This window comes from Lycium ferocissimum, chromosome 6 (assembly GCF_029784015.1).
Source record: "Lycium ferocissimum isolate CSIRO_LF1 chromosome 6, AGI_CSIRO_Lferr_CH_V1, whole genome shotgun sequence".
NCBI classification, from domain to species: Eukaryota; Viridiplantae; Streptophyta; class Magnoliopsida; order Solanales; family Solanaceae; genus Lycium; species Lycium ferocissimum.
Genome location: NC_081347.1, coordinates 7,973,150 through 7,990,931, shown reverse-complemented (window position 1 = coordinate 7,990,931; position 17,782 = coordinate 7,973,150). Strand labels below are relative to the sequence as shown.

Genomic DNA, 17,782 nt, shown 5'->3' with positions numbered 1-17,782 from the left:
TCATATTATTTGTCCATTTTTCTTTTTACACACCCTTTAGGAACTCATAAATAAAATTGTATTTTTACTACATTACCTTTATCTCTCTCCAATCTAATCAATATTGGTTACTTTAAAAAACAATTAATGATAAGGGCAAAGTAGGAAAAACCTAATCAATTCTATTTTGATTTTGTAAATGGACAAGTATTTTGGGACGAATATTTATAATAATGTGGACAACTAAAATAAGACGGAGGGAGTATTTAGAGTCTATATAAGCTCAACTTTGTTCATCATTTCCAAAGCTGCCCCTGCACTGAAAAACATACCAACACACTGTATGTGATCTGATAATTAGTCAACATAGGAATTCAACCCATTCCCTTTAAGCCTTAAAAGGGTTTCACAACAGAAGTCAGCTTCATTTTCAAGGTCAGTTAGTTTGATTTCTTCCTTTTTCTTAGATTAAAGAATGAGTCAAAATATGTTAATTAATTGCCCCCATTTATTGGTTTTTTAATTCTTTTGAGTATAATTATTTATATACTACTTTATTTGTTGTTTGCAGGAGCTGAGCTTTTGAGCTAGTTTTACAAGAATGACAAGTTCTGGGAAAGAAGATCAAGATCAAAGGTACTCATCTTTCTCTATGTAAATATAAAAAAAAAAATTCGAGGTAGAGCTAGGATTTGAAGCTTATGAGTTGTAAATTCTAATCTTTTTAGCTTTTGATTGCTTACTAGTACTATTGTTTTGTACTATAAAAACCCCATTAATTGTTTCTTTATTTTGTTGATTAAAAAACATAAATAAATTGTATGGGAATGGGAGCTGAGATATTGCTAGTAGTTAGTGGCGAAGGCCGGATTTTTACCAAGGGGTGCATCATCTACTATGTATACGAACAAAAAGTTGATCTTGGAATATCCAATGTGTTAGAATGCTCATCATAGGGAGGAAGAAAAGAAATAGCTATAGGAAGATTGTCACTTTAGTACAACAAGGGGAATTTTTTTGTATCAAGTAGTTTTGTTAGTTGGTTAGCTGATTGTAACTGTTACTAAACTAAATAACCTCTTTGATTTGCAAATTGAAGTTTAACAGCGAAAAAAAAGAAGTCTTTTTAAAATAGACTGTGGTTCTTTTCCTAAGCTTTTGGAGCTCAGTAATGAGGCCTGGGTGTATAGTATAGATCTTCAGAAAAATCCATGTTTCATTGTCTTAAGAGTAGGTTTATGGAACTCTTATATAAGTTTCTCTATCTAATTTTTGCAAAATTTGGAACCAGTAAAGAGGACAAGTTATGGTGATGAAGATTCAATTTTTCAACATAGCTCTTCATATAGGAGGAGGAAAAAATAACTACGTTGTGTTTACCATGTGCGCAAACATTAAGATATCATAACCGAAATACAGTTTTTTCTTAGACTTAGAAGTTGCAAGGAACAAGTAAATAGGTAAATAAAGACTAAGGTCACCTAATCTGAAGGTTTCTCTGAACACATCTTTTTCTTGTTAAGTTTTTCTTTGCTCTTGTCTTTTGTGAGGGCTGGTGCAGCTTAAGATACTATTTCAGAGAAAATAAAGCATACATCGTATATTAGTTTAGCATATCCAGTTCTCCTATCAGAAATTTTCACTGCCAATGCTTGAAATATTTTACCAGCATACAGTCTGTTCTATCAGTTTCCATAATTAGTGATTAGCTTTAAATGCACAGTTTGGCGGCTAGGGCCAGCGAGGGGTAATGGTTTTATAAAGTGTCTATGCAATGACAACTTTAAATGCAGTGGCATCTGCAGTTGTCATGCACAGAAGGAAGTAGCTGCCTGTGGCTAAGCCTGCATTTGACAGCTAAAGATCTTCCAGGGCGTTAAAAGCTATGTTGCTTGGACTCTTCAAAATTGCTTCCGGATGCGTGTCGGGTCCTTAAAAAATAGTGCATTGAGATTTGACAAGGCTGCTGCAGCAGTTTTGGATAGCCCGAGCCACACACCTTAAAAGGGCTTTAGTAGTTCTAGAGTGGGCAAGGGTGAAGATTTCCGGGACAAGAAATAAGAGACTTCCAGAGTAACTGCATAATTGGAAAAACTGTAATTATTTTGCTATACTAATTAATAACTCAAGGGGCTTACTTTGGAATTCATTGACTATTAAGTTTTTGAAATATAAACCCTGTACCACGGAAGAAGGTACTTCATGTGAGTTTTTCTTTGTTATAATGATTAAGAATTTACTTAAGAAAAAAGAAATTTTGTATCATTGACTGTAGTTTAGGTCCATGGGGATATCTGCCTGAAATTATCCTGAATCCCTCAACTATAATCTTTGGACTGTATCCTTGAGTAGGTGTTATAGTTTTAGTTGAAAGATTAGGCTCAATTGTTCACCGTACAATAAGACTCAATGAGTGTATTAAGCTCTTTATGAGGTAATCTTTAAAAATGGTCTCCCTTCAACTGAGAAAGGAAAGGGATTCCTAATTGGGGAAATAAGAAGAGATGCGGAATGGGATATCAATTTTCAAGGCACAGCAATCTGGACCAAATATTGTACATATTCAAATCCGCATGGTTATTTTGAACCGTAGGACCTTCTGTTGTATCCTCTTGCATATTATATTCCATTAGGTTTGTCAAAATCACATATTGTTGGATGGTATTAAGCCGTTTTAACCTTGGCGTTTCAGATGTTACTGTCATTAGATTTTAATATTTTTTCATTCCTCGAGCAGCAAAATCAATGGCATTGAAGATTCTAAGACAACAATTGAGTTCCTCCGGGGGAGATTATTAGCTGAAAGGTCTGCATCACGGACAGCAAGGCAGAGAGCTGATGAACTGGCACAGAGGGTTAGTCCCTTTGTTTCATTTCTAATTCCGAGATTTCTGTTCTTCGACAAGGAAATATATTTTCACCAAACTGCTTCCATATGTTACAGGTGTCGGAGCTCGAAGAGCAGTTAAAGGTTGCATCTCTGCAAAGAAAGAAAGCTGAGAAGGCCACAGCAGCTGTTCTGTCCATATTAGAGAACCATGCAATAGATGATCTTTCAGAGGAATTTAGTTCAGGATCTGATGGGGAAACAATCTTATCTGATTCGAAAGATGCTGAAAATAAAACAGAGGGAGGGGAAATTTCGTCAAGTTCGGAGATTGTGTCTTCTCCATCAACTGCCCGAAGTTTGTCGTGGAAAAGTGGCAAAGGTTCTTCGCATTCTTTGGACAGGAGGAAATACACTGATTCTAATAGGAGAAGACGTAGTAACTTTGCATCCACTGGCATTTCTTCTTCAAAACGGGCTGGTAAATCATGCCGACAGATAAGGCGCAGGGATACCAGGTCGCTTCATTTAGAATTACACTTCATATGAGTTTAATGTTTAAAGTTGTATTCATCCCAATCCATTTCCGCCCAAGTAATAACCCGCCCATTTATTAACTCAACCCATTTTGACCCGTCCAAATTCAGCCCAACCCGCCCATTTGACTCCCCCTAATTCTTTGATACAACAGCCTTAAAGTGACATGTTCGGTATTTACTTTTACTTTAATGGATGTGAATACATATGCATACGCCTACATATGAACAACACATATATGATAAACATTGCTATTGTTCATTGGATAAGTTACATTAAACATTTCTCATTTTGGGCCTTATTCCTTTTGTGTGACCAGATCAGCTAGTGATGAGTTACAAAATAGTTCTGCTGAATGTGCCTCTGAGGCTCTTCCAAGTTCTGCTAACAATGAGCCTCAATCTTTGACGGACGGAGCTGGCAACAGAGAGACAAATGATCAAGTGGACGTTTCTGCATCAGGTGTGTCAGGAAATGAAAGGCAAGCTGATAAGAATGATGAAGACATGCAAAGAGTTTCACATCAGCAAGCGCAACTTATAGGGCAATATGAAGCTGAGGAAAAAGCTCAGAGAGAATGGGAAGAGAAGTACAGAGAGAGTAATAGCCATACACCGGTATATATATTGACTTCAGCTCATACACATTTCACATAATTCATGTTTTAATGTCTGCAAGGAAACTAAGCGAAGTATGTATATATCTCTAAATTAGTCTTTTCATGGTTTTGTTGGCTATAAACGTGATTATATTCTAGCCCCAATTTGATTTTAATTTATGTGATATCCAGATTTACTGACCTAAGTTTATCGGACTTAGAATTACTGATATTTGCAATTTCTAGGATTATAATGTGCACTGGGCTAGTGATATGTTTGTTATCGTCATCTAGCCATGTTGAATGTAGTCATGGACAAATAGATTTTGTAATTTTATACCCATGACATGATTGTCTGGTTCACTTGAATACATCTAAGCTGCTTAAATTCTCATATGTGAATGCCAGCATGCTGACGAAAGACCAGGAGCCTGCTCTAATTTATTATTTTTTGTGTGCTCTTTTAGATGCTGCATGTTAACTTTTTTGTAGAACCAGTATGTTCCTGATTCACTGTATTGGTGGTTGACTTTAGTCATATAGAATATATCATTGCCCATGTTGATCTACTTTAGTTCGGTGTTCAGATAATCTCAGGAGCTTCTGGAACTATCTAGGCACAAACATATTTTTCCTGTTGGTCTTTGATGTCATACGAAATCCATCAAAGCATGTTTGTGATGCCCAGATGTGAAGACTGACTTGGAAAATTTTACTGCTTCCAAAATGTTACACTACTTTTTCTAACCTTTGGTCCAACCAGCTTCTGGTTACTGAACTAAAACAAATAAGCAACCAGCGTTCAATAGAAGCAGTAATGCGAATGACGGTGTTGGTCTTTCATGACTTCTAGAAGCCATATGTTGTAATAGCAATTTCAATACGTTTATTGGTCTTCTATACAAATGGCATGGGTATCTAAGGTACTTTTTTTATTCAAACGGCATTGGAAGTACTATTTGATCCTAAGCAAAGAGTAGGTCCTGAATTTGATAAATCTTGATCGTGGTATGGAAGAAGTTACAGCCTCCATATGGGTCTAAATGCAGTAACGCTGGTTATTTTGTCAGTTAATACATAATGACTTTTGATTTCTTCTTTAGCTCCTTATGCTTAGTGACTTGTCCATGGTCTTCTTAGTAATTTCAATTAATCAACTTTATTATTGATATGCTCTCAAATTGCTATTTGACGCTATTTGTGTTCTTGATATGTTAGTGTTACTTTAGTTTGGTATTGACCTTCTGCATATATCATTTTCTGGTGAAGATAATGTATATGTATGTGAAGGTGTGTCACAAATAATCTCATTCCATTTGTCTTTTTTCTGAACCACACAGGATTCATGTGACCCTGAAAATTACTCGGATGTGACTGAAGAAAGAGATGACTTGAAGGCATCTCAGCAACCACGCTTAGCTGCAAAAAGCGGTACTCAAAATCATGCAAACAAGTATGGAGCAGCAGATATTCCCTCAACTGAGGAAAATGGAACTATAAACAGTTCTCCATCGGCCCCACATGTCAATATGCGCTGCTTGAAAGATATAAAAAGCAGCAGAACTGTTGAATCAGATTTCCCAGCATTAGAGTTTACACGCTCGATGTCTAATGGGAATTGTTTAGAAAATCACGGCCATAGATCTTATAGTCACCATCAGTCTTTTCCTGCGACTCCTTCTCCCATGCATCCCCGGGTACATACTACCTTGTGTTGTGGAGGTAGCAGTTTGCAGGCCGGACAAGCTCTTCAAACAGGATACGAACTTGCCTTGGTGTCTCACAACACTCCGAATGGTGTAGGCTCTGTCCTCGGGGAACTTGAACAAGCTAAACTTTCACTGAATAAACAAATCAACAGCTCACCACCACTAATATCTGGATCATCTATCAAGTCCATGGAGTACCCGGTATTGCCCCCGAGATTCAGTTCCGCAAACTATTCTCCTGAACCTTCCATGTATGAAATCTCGGCAAGTCCTCACGTGGAGTGTCGATCAAATTATGTTACACTTAATAGGTTTACTTCTCCATCCCCAAGACCTTTCTCGGAGGCATCTTCTTCAGCTCCTGCATACAGGCATAACTCTGACACCCACTTAGATGCGGGCCTACCATCATCAATGAGGTTTAATCCTAACTCGAGTTCACGTCATCCCTTCTCTAGTAAATTGACGTACCCGACGTATGCCATGCGCCCAGATATGGTGCCAAAATTATCCTCAGGTGAAGTATTCTCGAGAAATTTCACTCTGAATGAGACAAGTCTACCTCCCTCATTTTCCTTCTCAACCTTGTGCCCGGAGGTGGTGCCAAAACTACCCTCAGGTGAAGTATGCTCGAGAAACTTTTCTACTAATGAGACAGGTATACCTCCCTCATTGTCCGTCTCACGTTATGATCCTCGTATCAGACCAAATATGTATAGTAATTGATATTGTTTACACTACAGTCCTTGGTTAAGAATCTCCACGTACCTCAAATGTTATGAGATGAGTTTACATAGGTTATATATTGTTCTATAGTTTGTATATCATTTTCTTAATCCCAGTCTACTCAAGTTAGGGGTCACAGAGAAACCTCAGCAATATACCTTTGGTTTTTGAAGCTGTTGTTGTATACTAGGTGTGACTTGTCAGAAATAAATGAAATTATTGGCAGGTGGCTATAATATATAGTTTTCATTCTTCTGCTTTCCTTCTAAAGTTCAGTTCCTCTTTGCTTAAGGTCTTTTTACGCTTTCTTTTTAGCTATGAGGAGGTGGGGTTGGCTGGCACTGTAGGCAAGGGCACATTGCTAAGAGTTTAATTTGTATACACAAACAACACAAATGAGTTACAGGAACTAAAATTTCTTTTTAGGGACAATTTGCTTTAATGAAAACGAAGAACCAACGACAACTTAGAAAGGATACAATAAAAGAGAGTCCGCAATTTAAATGACTCAAAAAGTGGCTGTAGGGACTAAAATAACCCAATAAAAAAAAAGTTACCAAAGTAACCTTTGAGGACCAAACTGCAAATTTTCAGTTAAATCCTATTGCGCACTTAAACCTAAAGATAACAAATTTTCAAACAAACAAAATTTACTTCGAGACACTTTACAACCCGTAAAACGACGATCCAAATGTTTGCGTATACTTGATGTATTGAGCCTACATTATTGTTCGCAGAAAAAGATATCAGGTTCTATATAAAATATTGATATTCCGGCGTTTTGAAACATGACTAATATTTGGTCAAAGTATGGAAAAAACGTGAAATTTCAAAACTTTAAAATTGAAAAAAAAAAAAAAAAAAAAATACAACCCCTATTGCGCACTAAATTAGTGCGCAATAGGACTTAACTGGAAATTTGCAGTTTGATTCTATTGCGCACTAATTTAGTGCTCAAAGATTACTTTGGTAACTTTTTTTTATTGGGTTATTTTGGTCCCTACAACTACTTTTTTCGGTCATTTAAGTTGTGGACTCCAATAAAAGATCTTTGGACTAACTTTTTTTTTTCCTCATCAGGACTGCGCAAGGCCTCCTTACCCAAATTTTATTCATTCCCAGGGCTTAACGGTGGAGAATTCTATACATCTCATCACAATCTTGACGGTAACAGACTTGATTCTGAAAATTCAATGTTTGGAATGCAAGTATCAAACAAAAGACCCTCTTTAACAAAATAAAAAAACTATTTAGATGTCTTGTTGTAATCTTTTCTGACTCGGTCAAATTTGACTTAGTTTTCATAGTTCATTTGCTTGTCAAGTTAAACTACACGTTTGGGAAGAAGAAATCTTCTTTCAATCCCCTATATATATGTAAGAACAACCAAACAAGATTACCCAAATTAAAACAAGGCCAAAGCTTCATTTAATAATCATCATATATACACCGTTAATTCTGCTCCCCTTAAAATTAGCTAGCTGAAACAAAAACAACAAGAGAAAACATGTCCACAGGTGACTTGTATGATACCAAAGAAACAAGAAATATGCCATCAGAGGCAAGCACGAGTAATAGTACTGGAAATGATTTTGACCATGACCACAATAATAAGAACGAAGATCGGCAGCTTGATCCGTGGCTGGTGGAACTCTTGGAATCTTTGAGGGAAATCTATATGAAAAGAAGTGAATTGTTTAAGAAAATGAATTATGAAGAATCTGTGGAGGTGTTAAAGAAATTGAAGGTTGCTATAAGAAAGAGGAAGAAGTTGAAAACTCAAACTACCATAAAGAGAAGTTTGAGTGTTGGAGATGAGATGAGACATGAAAGGTTCAAGATCAAGACTCCTGTTGTCATAGTGGCTGGACCAAAAGGTCAAGGAGGCCAAGACAAAAATGGCTCCAATTAGGAGTGTACAAAGAAAACCGACAAACCGCACTAAACTGGTAATTTGATTTAAACCGAGAAAAAAAATTGACTAGTGATTTGGTTTGACTTGGTTGGGTGTTGACGAAAAAAACCCGATCATAATTGGTTTGGTTTTAACTGAAAAAAGTCAAACCAAACCGACATTACATGTATACAACGTTTTGGAAATATTTTACACATAAAAATATTTATTTGTAATGTAATTTACAAATATTTCTTAAACTTTTACATAGTCTTTGTCTTTTAACATATTAGTTTAAGCTTGGACTTAGAATATTGAATGATCAATAAGTTTTATAGCTCATGAATATTAGTACGTAACTCAATTAAAGCTCAAACCAAAATCAAATCAATACTAATGCTAACAAAAGAAATGCAATTCTAACACTAGAAATGATAACAATGTTGGATATGTATTCTTTAGTTTTGCATTGGTTTAGACAGTAAAAATATATAACTTAATTCTTTTTGGCCTTTAATATTTAGTCATTGAATTAATACTTATTAGCCATATTTATTTAGCATGACTTACTACTTCTAAATTATGATAATTTTTATTATGGCTTATTATTTAGCAATATTTGTTTTATGCGATTTCATTATCGCTTTTATTGAATATTTTAGTACAAAGTCATCACCCATTCAAATTTTGTGTTATTTTTTTAACAAACACCTTAATTAGATAGTTGTATCTTACTAGGACTAAAGAAATATTTAAAGGCAAGTTATATGTTTTATACGAAGACTTTCAAAAAAAAATCCAAAAAATCCAAGAAAATCCGAGGTTAAAAAATCCGACTTACGTTGGTTTGGTTTGGTTTAAAGCTTTAAACCCCAATACAATTGGTTTGGTTCGGTATTTGAAAAATCCGGACCAACCCAGTCCATGTACACCCCTAGTTCCAATAATCCTGGCTAGTCTGCATACATTTTGTGTTTCGGTCCTTCTCTGAACCCGCGTATAACGGGAGCTTAGTGCACTGGAATTTTTTTTTTTTTTTTTTTTTTTTTTTTTTTTGGTGAATTAAAGCTCCACACCTGGCTGCCAAACCTATGACCTATATACTACGGAGTACATAGCCATTTTGAACGTCATATTACAATTGAAGCTTCGGTAAAGGAAATTCAGCTGAACACCTTCCGCCAACATTGCTCCCTGAGGCGGATGGAGCACTGCACCTTAGGAATTACTGTGCTTTTTCTTCTCCAGTAATACCTTACTGTGCTTTTTCTTCTCCAGTAATACCCCTAATTATCGTTTTTGAGGTGACAATATTCCTAAAAATAAATACTACTAAAAGTTCACGAATTTTATTCAGAAATTTGGTTGTCGAAAATATTTCCAACATACTTTTTGTCGGGAATCCTAGATTTCGACGAAAAAATCCTTTGAAAATTTGCGTCTTTTAATAGTGAATAAATAGTTTGAAACAATATTATTTTGTACTATATAAATCATAATGTACATCCGCGCGCGCAGACACACAAATTTTGACTATCTATCAGACTTCAAAAAATTTCTTCAATTTTAATTTTTATGTTTTACTCGTATGACAATAACAATGTAGAACTTTTGAAACAATATAAAAATTTAAAAAAAAAAAAAAAAAAAAAAAAAAAAAGCAAACAACATGCAGAATCAAAGAGAAGAAAACAAATGAGAAAAATAATAAGGTGGTTATTAATGTGGTCATGGCGGAAGATGTTGATGAATTAGTTGCTTCTCTGATCTATTAGGAAGTAATTATGATAATTGATAATCATCATCTAATATTACCAACGATGACAATGATCAATTAGCGGTTGTAAACGAGGACATGGAGATAAAACAGTTTCGATTGCTTGTTGGCAATGATTGGATTCTAAGAAGAATCAGAACAAGATTTGGGTGACGATACTTCAATGTTTATAACAGTAGGTATGAAAATAGCTACACTAATTAGATGAATTTTTTTTTTTCAATTATTTGATATTAGCTTGAATATTTAGCATTAATATTCTGGTTGTTCCACTTTTTATGGGATTATTTTTTTATTATTTAGGGAGTTAAATCGATTTTTCTTTGACAATACTTTTCGATTCATTCTTTGAATATAAAAAGTTGTGATTTGTATACTTTTTATATAATCTTTAATATCTGAATTATTTATGTTATATAAAGATTAAAAATCGATGTCCGAATTGAGTCGAAATTCGATACTCGTAGGAACCCCTAAATTCTTCTTGAAACGAAGAGGCGTATACCAGAATATTATTGTAATATGTTGCCCATCCATTCTTATCATGTTAACCTATTTAGTTTACTCCCCCTTTTTTTTTTTTCTTCCATCTATGTTATTGCAATGTCCAGATTATCAATTCTTCTTTTCGAATCCCTCCTTAATTTGGTTCTTGTTTGTCTTCAATGGTTGGTGTGCGAATAATAAAATCCTAGATTGGTAGTTGGAAACAAAAAAACAAAAAAAAAGAGATACTTATAAGGTATAGAGATATTTTCAATAAAGTGAGGCTTTTTGGCAAAAATGGCAAAATGGTGCTGGTTTCGCCAAAGCAGACAATATCACACCATGATAAGAGTGACAACTATGCAAAGAAGCTTGGGTGATTAGGTATGGAAGAATAACAAGAAAGTGACAACTATGCAAAGAAGCTTGAGCTTTGAAAATATTATTCCAATTAGAGAATTCAGTGGAAATGATGAATCAGAGTTGAGGCTTGAACGTTTCAAAGTCAGCACTCCACCTGTCATGGTGATTGGAACAAATGGTAAAGGTGGTCAAACTGATGAAGGTGACAAACATGGCTTCTTTTGAAAATTAAAAAGAGAAACTCAACAGTATTTCTATTTTCTTGATGTATATATATAATATAACCAATAAAGTACGTAGTATATGGGTCATATGTTACCAAATTGGGATTGTATTGTCTTTTTACATTTCCTTAATCAAAGGAAAAACTCATTCTACCTCTTCTCCCTATAAGTTGAGAATTTTTATACCGTATAGCCAACCACCAAAATAACAGCCGGCAAATATATATATAATTTATATATTAATGATAATATTCATATAATATACATAGTATATACATAGTTACTGTATACATTTTATATATTCGAGTAGCAAATGTAATAAATTTTGGCCAAGCAGCCAAATGTGTTAAAAAAAATCCTAAGATTTTTCCCTTTTTAAAACATTTTGTAAATGGGCTATGATTATAATTTTCTTGGGCCTTGTGATTAGACGGGCTTCAATATATCTTGTTAGCCTGAGGCATCTCAAAAATATTCTTAATGTAGTTTGAATTTATCGTCTACTTCAAGCTAAATTCAAATTGTTTTTTTTTTCTTTCAAAATACATATTGTTAAGAGTATTTCTATACTTTAAATATAACTTTATTTTTCTTTTCACCTATCTACGTGAGATTCTTGTTTACATACCTAGGAGCTATGAATACCTTTTTCCATTGATATGTCCAAGTTCCCTATGCGTGTAACATTTATTGACATAGTTCTCAGGTGGATTACTTGAATTGGAAACAATATAATATGGGGGTTTTGCTAGATATTCCTGTAGGTTGGGACATTTCTGAATTGACACAGGGAGGCTAGTTTCAGTTGTCCACTCCTCATCGAAAAATTATATTACATATATAAATTAACGAAATTTCTGATTTCGACATTGAGCACATACGATGCTCTATTCTCTATCTGGGACGAGGGTGCAATCATAATGCATCTGAAAATCTCCAATGATGTGCTAACCATCATTGCTAATCAAATCAAATCTTAGCTTAGTCATAAATCAATCAATTAATCGATCAATTAATAAATAAATTAAGAAACATATAAGGAAGAAAACTAAGTTTAAAATAATTCTTTCACCTAAAAATAGGCGTCACACAACTGTTGAATGTGTTTGTCTTATCCGTGGCAAGCACGTTTCAAATATCCCATCTGCTAAAGGAGATACCGTTATGCTGCAGTTGACAAATTCAACTTGTTCTAAATATATCCTTGATTTTTTTAATTTTTTTTGTTTCCTGCTTGGTGTCCGTATTAAAGCCAATTATATCTGGATTCGTCTTGGCGTGGGCCATTTTATGCCGGGAGAAGCTTCTACTAAGGATTTCTCCATACCAAATTAGGAATCAGGGCAAGACTGGACAAAAAGAGTAAAACGATCATCCATTGCACCACATTTACTTGTTTCAATTGTTTCACGATAATTAAATGGGACGTTCAAAAAAAAATTAAGACGAACATATTCTTATGGTTAAAGGTTATTAATTTTTGTTGAAAAAAGATGTGCAAAATTTTTAACGGATAATATGAATTGGAAGAAGTTTTTGCATTTTCTTAATAATCCCTTCCTTCTAACTATACGTCGCATAACTAACACATTTTTTTTGTACACTGGATCGGTGTAATATCCAATCAAAAGACCCCAACAAGGACTATGACATGCCAATTAGAAATAAGGATGCGACCTAGACCAAGTAGAGAAATACTATAAATTATTTATTTTACTTGAAAATAGACCAATTTGTTGACCAATTTTATATTTACCAGTTCAAAAATTAAAGTTCGATTCATCCTCGGATATCATGATTGTGACACGTCTAACTTCGGAATATAGCTGACCTTGAGGGGGAAATTAACAACAACAAAAAAATTGAAATTTGATCAAACTAATAAATGCCAGCGATAGACTATGAGGAAATAACCAACTCCGAATATGTCTCCACATAAATTTCATAGAAAATCTCTTCCCTACCTTCTTTATTCCAAGAAATCTCCACCAGTAGTGTAATAATCATATGAAACTACAGGTGGCAAAATTAATCAATTTTTTAGAACCCCACTTAATACGTCAAAGTTTAAATTGGTTGGATTATGATTTGTCAGTTAACTTGACTAAAAGGGTTAAACCTGAAATGACTCATTAAAATGAGCTGGGACAAAACGAGTTAAAATAATGTATCTCATATGTCAAAAGGGAATTTAAATCAAAACATACATGATCAAATTCAGAGATTTGGAATTAAAACTTTAAACTTTAAAACAACTTAAGCTAATAATTCAAGAAAAATACATTACCTATCACTTTTTGTTTCCTTTTCAAAAAATAAATATAACAAAGGAAGGAATGTTGGGTCATATTAGGTGGGTAATTGAATAATGTCCTGTTATTTGACTCTTCTGATTAATTCGTTTTAATCCAAGCAAACTTTGATTAAGTAGATTCATGCCATATTTATTATTTTAAAATATTTTAACTTAACTCAATCAAATTTGGATCAACCCGCCTACTTGCCTCCTATACATAAAACTTCCCAAACTAAATCCCAAGCCTCAACTACCATATCTTATACCAACCATAGCTCTCATATATAGTCATTTCAACATTCTTTTTTCATCGTCTTTAGTTAAGTCTTTCTATAAGTAATTAGCTTGTACAACAAATTAACCATATGTTAATGGAAGATCTCAAGGAAGAGTCAGAAGATATTACCTCTTCAATTCCTGATGTTGGAAATGTTGAAACTATTCCAGAAAAGCCAGTGATGATAAGATGGAAATCAGGAAAAAAAGTGGATCCAAGATTGATTATGCTGCTAGATTTCTTCAGAGACCTTTACATGAAAAGGGGAGACTTCTTCAAGAAAATTTTCCCATTTGATCATGAGGATTTCATTCCTATATTTGAGAAAATTGGAGTTGTGTTTTCAAACAAGGATCAAGAAAATAAAAAATCAAAGATTAATTCTTTCAAAAGGAGTCCAAGCGATAGCTCTTTAAACAGGAGTAGGGGAATTGATCAATCCCAATTGAAACTTGAGAAATTTAAGGTTAAAACTCCAGATGTTAAATCGGGTGGTGGTGGTAGTAGTGATGGTCAAGGCCAAGGTAGCACGAAGGCATCCGGTTCCAAATAAGTGAAATTAGGTACATGAAAAACAAGACAGACAAACATATACCGATATTATAGAATTTTTTTACATTGTGAGGGTGTATAAGCTAAATTGTTTTCATTGAAGAACTCTTGAGTTGACTTGTCTTAATGTGTACAATACAAAGGTTAGTGATCTAGTTTATTTCATTTTAGTTTCCATTTATATTTGTATTTGTTGCTAAGTTCTTTTTTTACACATAGAATCATGTTTGTATATTTGCTTCAAAATCAATCAGATGACGATCTACTGATTCCTATTGATAAGTTGGAATACTGAAAAAGGGGAACTAACCAGTTAATTTGATCAAATCTTGTGCATATTTTCTATGTCCCGCAGCATTTCATTTCTAAAACTTTTTAACCATTTTCTTCAAAGCTAAGTTTGTTTGATGAACATGATGCATTACGTTTATTTTATAGCCAATCATTGTTACTACTACTACTTCCATAGTTCCATTAGTACTTATCAAACTGACCAGTTGGAAATATCACAACATGGATATATGATTTAAACGGAAGAAAGTTGCGGTGTTAAATCAGCCCAAAAATATTTAAATTGATTTGATATTGTTTGTTTTGAGCTTGTTTTTCCTAAAAGGTCTCACTTGATTAAGAATGTTTCTATTTTTGATATATAGCTTCCTTTTATGGGATTTCGAGATCTTATCTTTGTAAATATATGGGATTTTGATTTGTTTGCACACCCCAATTATTTCTTTTGAACTAAGTTACACATCTCTTTCATGGATACGGAATTTCTCTTTGCGTGTCTACGAACTAACCAGTTAATTTACATCTTTGCATATTTTCGAGTATTTATTGTCATTGATGTTACCTTCTTCTTTTTTGGAAATATCACAACATGGATATATCTTCCAGCTCAGCCCAAAAATATTTGATATTGTTTGTTTTGACAAAAGTAGTAAATCGAGTCTTTTCAGCTATCGATGTCATTTCTTTTTAGTTACACATCTCATTTCTATATTTCTCTTTCGTCCATTTATTGTCATTGATGTTACCGTCTTCTTTTCTGATACCAATTGTTGGGTTAAGCCAACTCAAAATATAATACTCTTAACACGATGTAATATTGCCTTCTTCTTTGGGCCAAATTAAATCAATACAGTTATTCCAAAAGCATCCGATTTGGAATCTCTATATTTAGCAGTAGTTTTTTTTTTCAAGCTACTAATATGAATTTATATTCCTCCCACACAATTTAAGACAAATAAAAACTAAAATAATTAAGAAGTGTCAAGAAATTGAACGAAGAAACTGTATTAGTTATCTTTAATATTCATCTTCCTATTTAAAGAATTGACTGGCAACTTATTACTAACAATTGTTTGGTATACTCTTCGTTTGGAAAAGAATAAATGAGTTCTAACTTCTAAGTACGATTATATCGGACCTTTCTCGGTCTCAAATCGAACACTGACTTCGTAATCTTTTATTACATATATAAATCAGATATTAATAATTATATAGAAACATATCACGAATTGGAACTTTCTATATTTAAACAATGAATCAAAAAGTTGTTGTTAAAGAAAAATCGATTTAACTCTCTAATAATATCATACAAAATGGAATAACAAGAGTATTGATAGTAAAGGAAAAGCTTTTACATTGGAGCTAATATCCCCTAATTGAAAAAGAAAGAAAAAAATCACCTAATTAGTTTAGCTATTTGCATGCCTAACCGTCACAAATATTGAAGTAGTGTCACCCAAAACTTGTTCTGATTCTTAGAATTCAATCATTGCCATCAAGGAATCGTAGCTTCAATTCTATACAGGTTAATTCCATTATATTGCTCAACCCCAGCTTCCAAATAATTATTAGCTTGTCCTAATAGTCCATAATCTTTATGTTGATCATTATTGAATGTGCTTGTACTTGCTTTACAATTTGTCCTCACTTCATAATTAACTTCGTTTACAACCGCTAATTGATTGTCGTCTTTGGTAATTACTTGATGAGTATAATAATTACTTCCTAATATAGAAGCAATTACTTCATCAACATCTTCCTCCATGACTTCATTACCATTTTTCTCACTTTTTTTCTTCTCTTTGATTTTGCACAAGACGAAATTATCCTTATTGTCGCTTTTATCAATGTACTCGTCCGGCAAAAAATATTCTGTCATGAGCCACTTATCATTCATTTGGTCTCTTTTTATATCACTATGGTACTTCAAACTTCTCTTGAATCCAACTATATTTTTCGATCCATCATTAATTGGTTTACCACTTGTTTGGCCTTTCCATGTTCCTTCGCCAACTGTTCTTGCAAATTTTTTGGTTGAATTCTTGAATCTCTTCAACGGGGTAAGAAAATAACTCGTTTTCTCCTCTGAAGCACCGATAATCTGACATGGCTCGGAGTCTCCAAATAGGTGGACTACTTTAATAACATCCGTAGGTGGCAATACTCCGCAGAGCACGAAATTTTTCAGATAGTTGATCAACTCTTCATCCGTGGGGTGGAATTGAAAACCTAACGGAAGCTTAGATTTTGATGACATTCTATTTGTACTTATTTTTTCACGTATAGGTAAAAAAAGATAATAGAATTTGGTGGAAGCTAATGCTTAATATGATGAGGGTTCTATAACGTGTTTATAAAATATAATCCATCTAGTTTTGGGATAATATATGATCATGAGCCAAGTCCTTAGGAAACTAGAAATTAGATTAGGGTTTCTCGTGAAGGGCGGGAAAGTTCGGTTAGGGTTGGTAGTTATTTTCTTCCCCACTATTATTTTCAATTTATTTTTACCCTTGTTTACTATTACCATAAAAGTTGGAAAAAAAATGACGTAGAATTTAGCTTCATTATGATTTATGAATGTACAAAAGTTGATAGTTTTCCCTACGTGACCATAAAGCAAGTGAAATCTATGCTACATTATTGTTGGCAAAAAGTAAAGGAACTAAATTCCACCGGATAAAAAGTCGTGCGTCAAAATTTTTAAAAGGTATAATGTAATGCTAAAAGGAAAGTAATATTTTTGGACAGAGAACCATATTTGTTAAGCTTATTTTTATCGCAACAGTTTTTATTTTTTATAAATGAACCCACCCACCCACCCCCCCCGCCCCCCCCAATACATGTACTGGAAACAGATAAAAGCACACACCCAATCCTCACTCTTAAGAAAAGGAACAAGTAACATCTTCAGAAATTATCAAATGGGTAATGATAAATAATTGAAGTAGCAAAGTCGAAAGGATGGAATATACGAGAATTAACCTAATAGCTACTCACCCAATCGCTTAAGCTTGAAATAGTCGACAAATATTAGTTGAAAGATGTTTAATATATGTATAATCAGTATATAATCTATGTATACCGATTAATAAAATAAATAATGTATTCGGCCGGCTATTTGTGTAAAGATTCCTATAGAAAATGGGGAAATGAAAGAATAATCCCCTAATCACGGGTATGTGCATTTTGTTCGGAAGTTGTTCAACTGAATCTCCTTTGTTGGAAAATTGACGAATAGAGTTC

At 33.8% G+C, this 17,782-nt stretch overlaps 2 protein-coding genes across 4 annotated transcripts; one reads left to right on the top strand and one right to left on the bottom strand.

Moving 5' to 3' along the window:
* The first annotated feature begins 286 nt into the window (after positions 1-286).
* LOC132059164 (uncharacterized) lies at positions 287-6,618 on the top strand. 3 transcript variants are annotated; one of them, XM_059451693.1, is made up of 6 exons: positions 287-414; positions 559-615; positions 2,717-2,834; positions 2,924-3,324; positions 3,663-3,960; positions 5,282-6,618. In XM_059451693.1, the coding sequence occupies exons 2-6, from the start codon at positions 581-583 to the stop codon at positions 6,374-6,376; spliced, it is 1,947 nt and encodes a 648-aa protein (XP_059307676.1). In that variant the 5' UTR covers positions 287-414; positions 559-580; the 3' UTR covers positions 6,377-6,618. The 3 variants fall into 3 exon arrangements, with proteins under 3 accessions (XP_059307676.1, XP_059307674.1, XP_059307677.1); XM_059451691.1 differs by having other exon boundaries at positions 294-414; positions 551-615; XM_059451694.1 differs by having other exon boundaries at positions 352-414; positions 544-615.
* A 9,413-nt stretch (positions 6,619-16,031) lies between these two features.
* LOC132061066 (NAC domain-containing protein 53-like) lies at positions 16,032-16,793 on the bottom strand. Its single transcript, XM_059453941.1, has one exon. It carries the CDS (start codon positions 16,791-16,793, stop codon positions 16,032-16,034), a length of 762 nt encoding a protein of 253 aa, XP_059309924.1.
* Between the last annotated feature and the right edge of the window lie 989 nt (positions 16,794-17,782).

Bases quoted from the DNA above. Each gene is read 5' to 3' on its own strand.
- LOC132059164 (XM_059451693.1), top strand. From the start codon at position 581: ATGACAAGTTCTGGGAAAGAAGATCAAGATCAAAG. The intron at 2,835-2,923 runs GTTAGTCCCTTT...CATATGTTACAG, and splicing joins CTGATGAACTGGCACAGAGG to GTGTCGGAGCTCGAAGAGCA. The intron at 3,961-5,281 runs GTATATATATTG...TGAACCACACAG, and splicing joins AGAGTAATAGCCATACACCG to GATTCATGTGACCCTGAAAA.
- LOC132061066 (XM_059453941.1), bottom strand. From the start codon at position 16,793: ATGTCATCAAAATCTAAGCTTCCGTTAGGTTTTCAATTCCACCCCACG.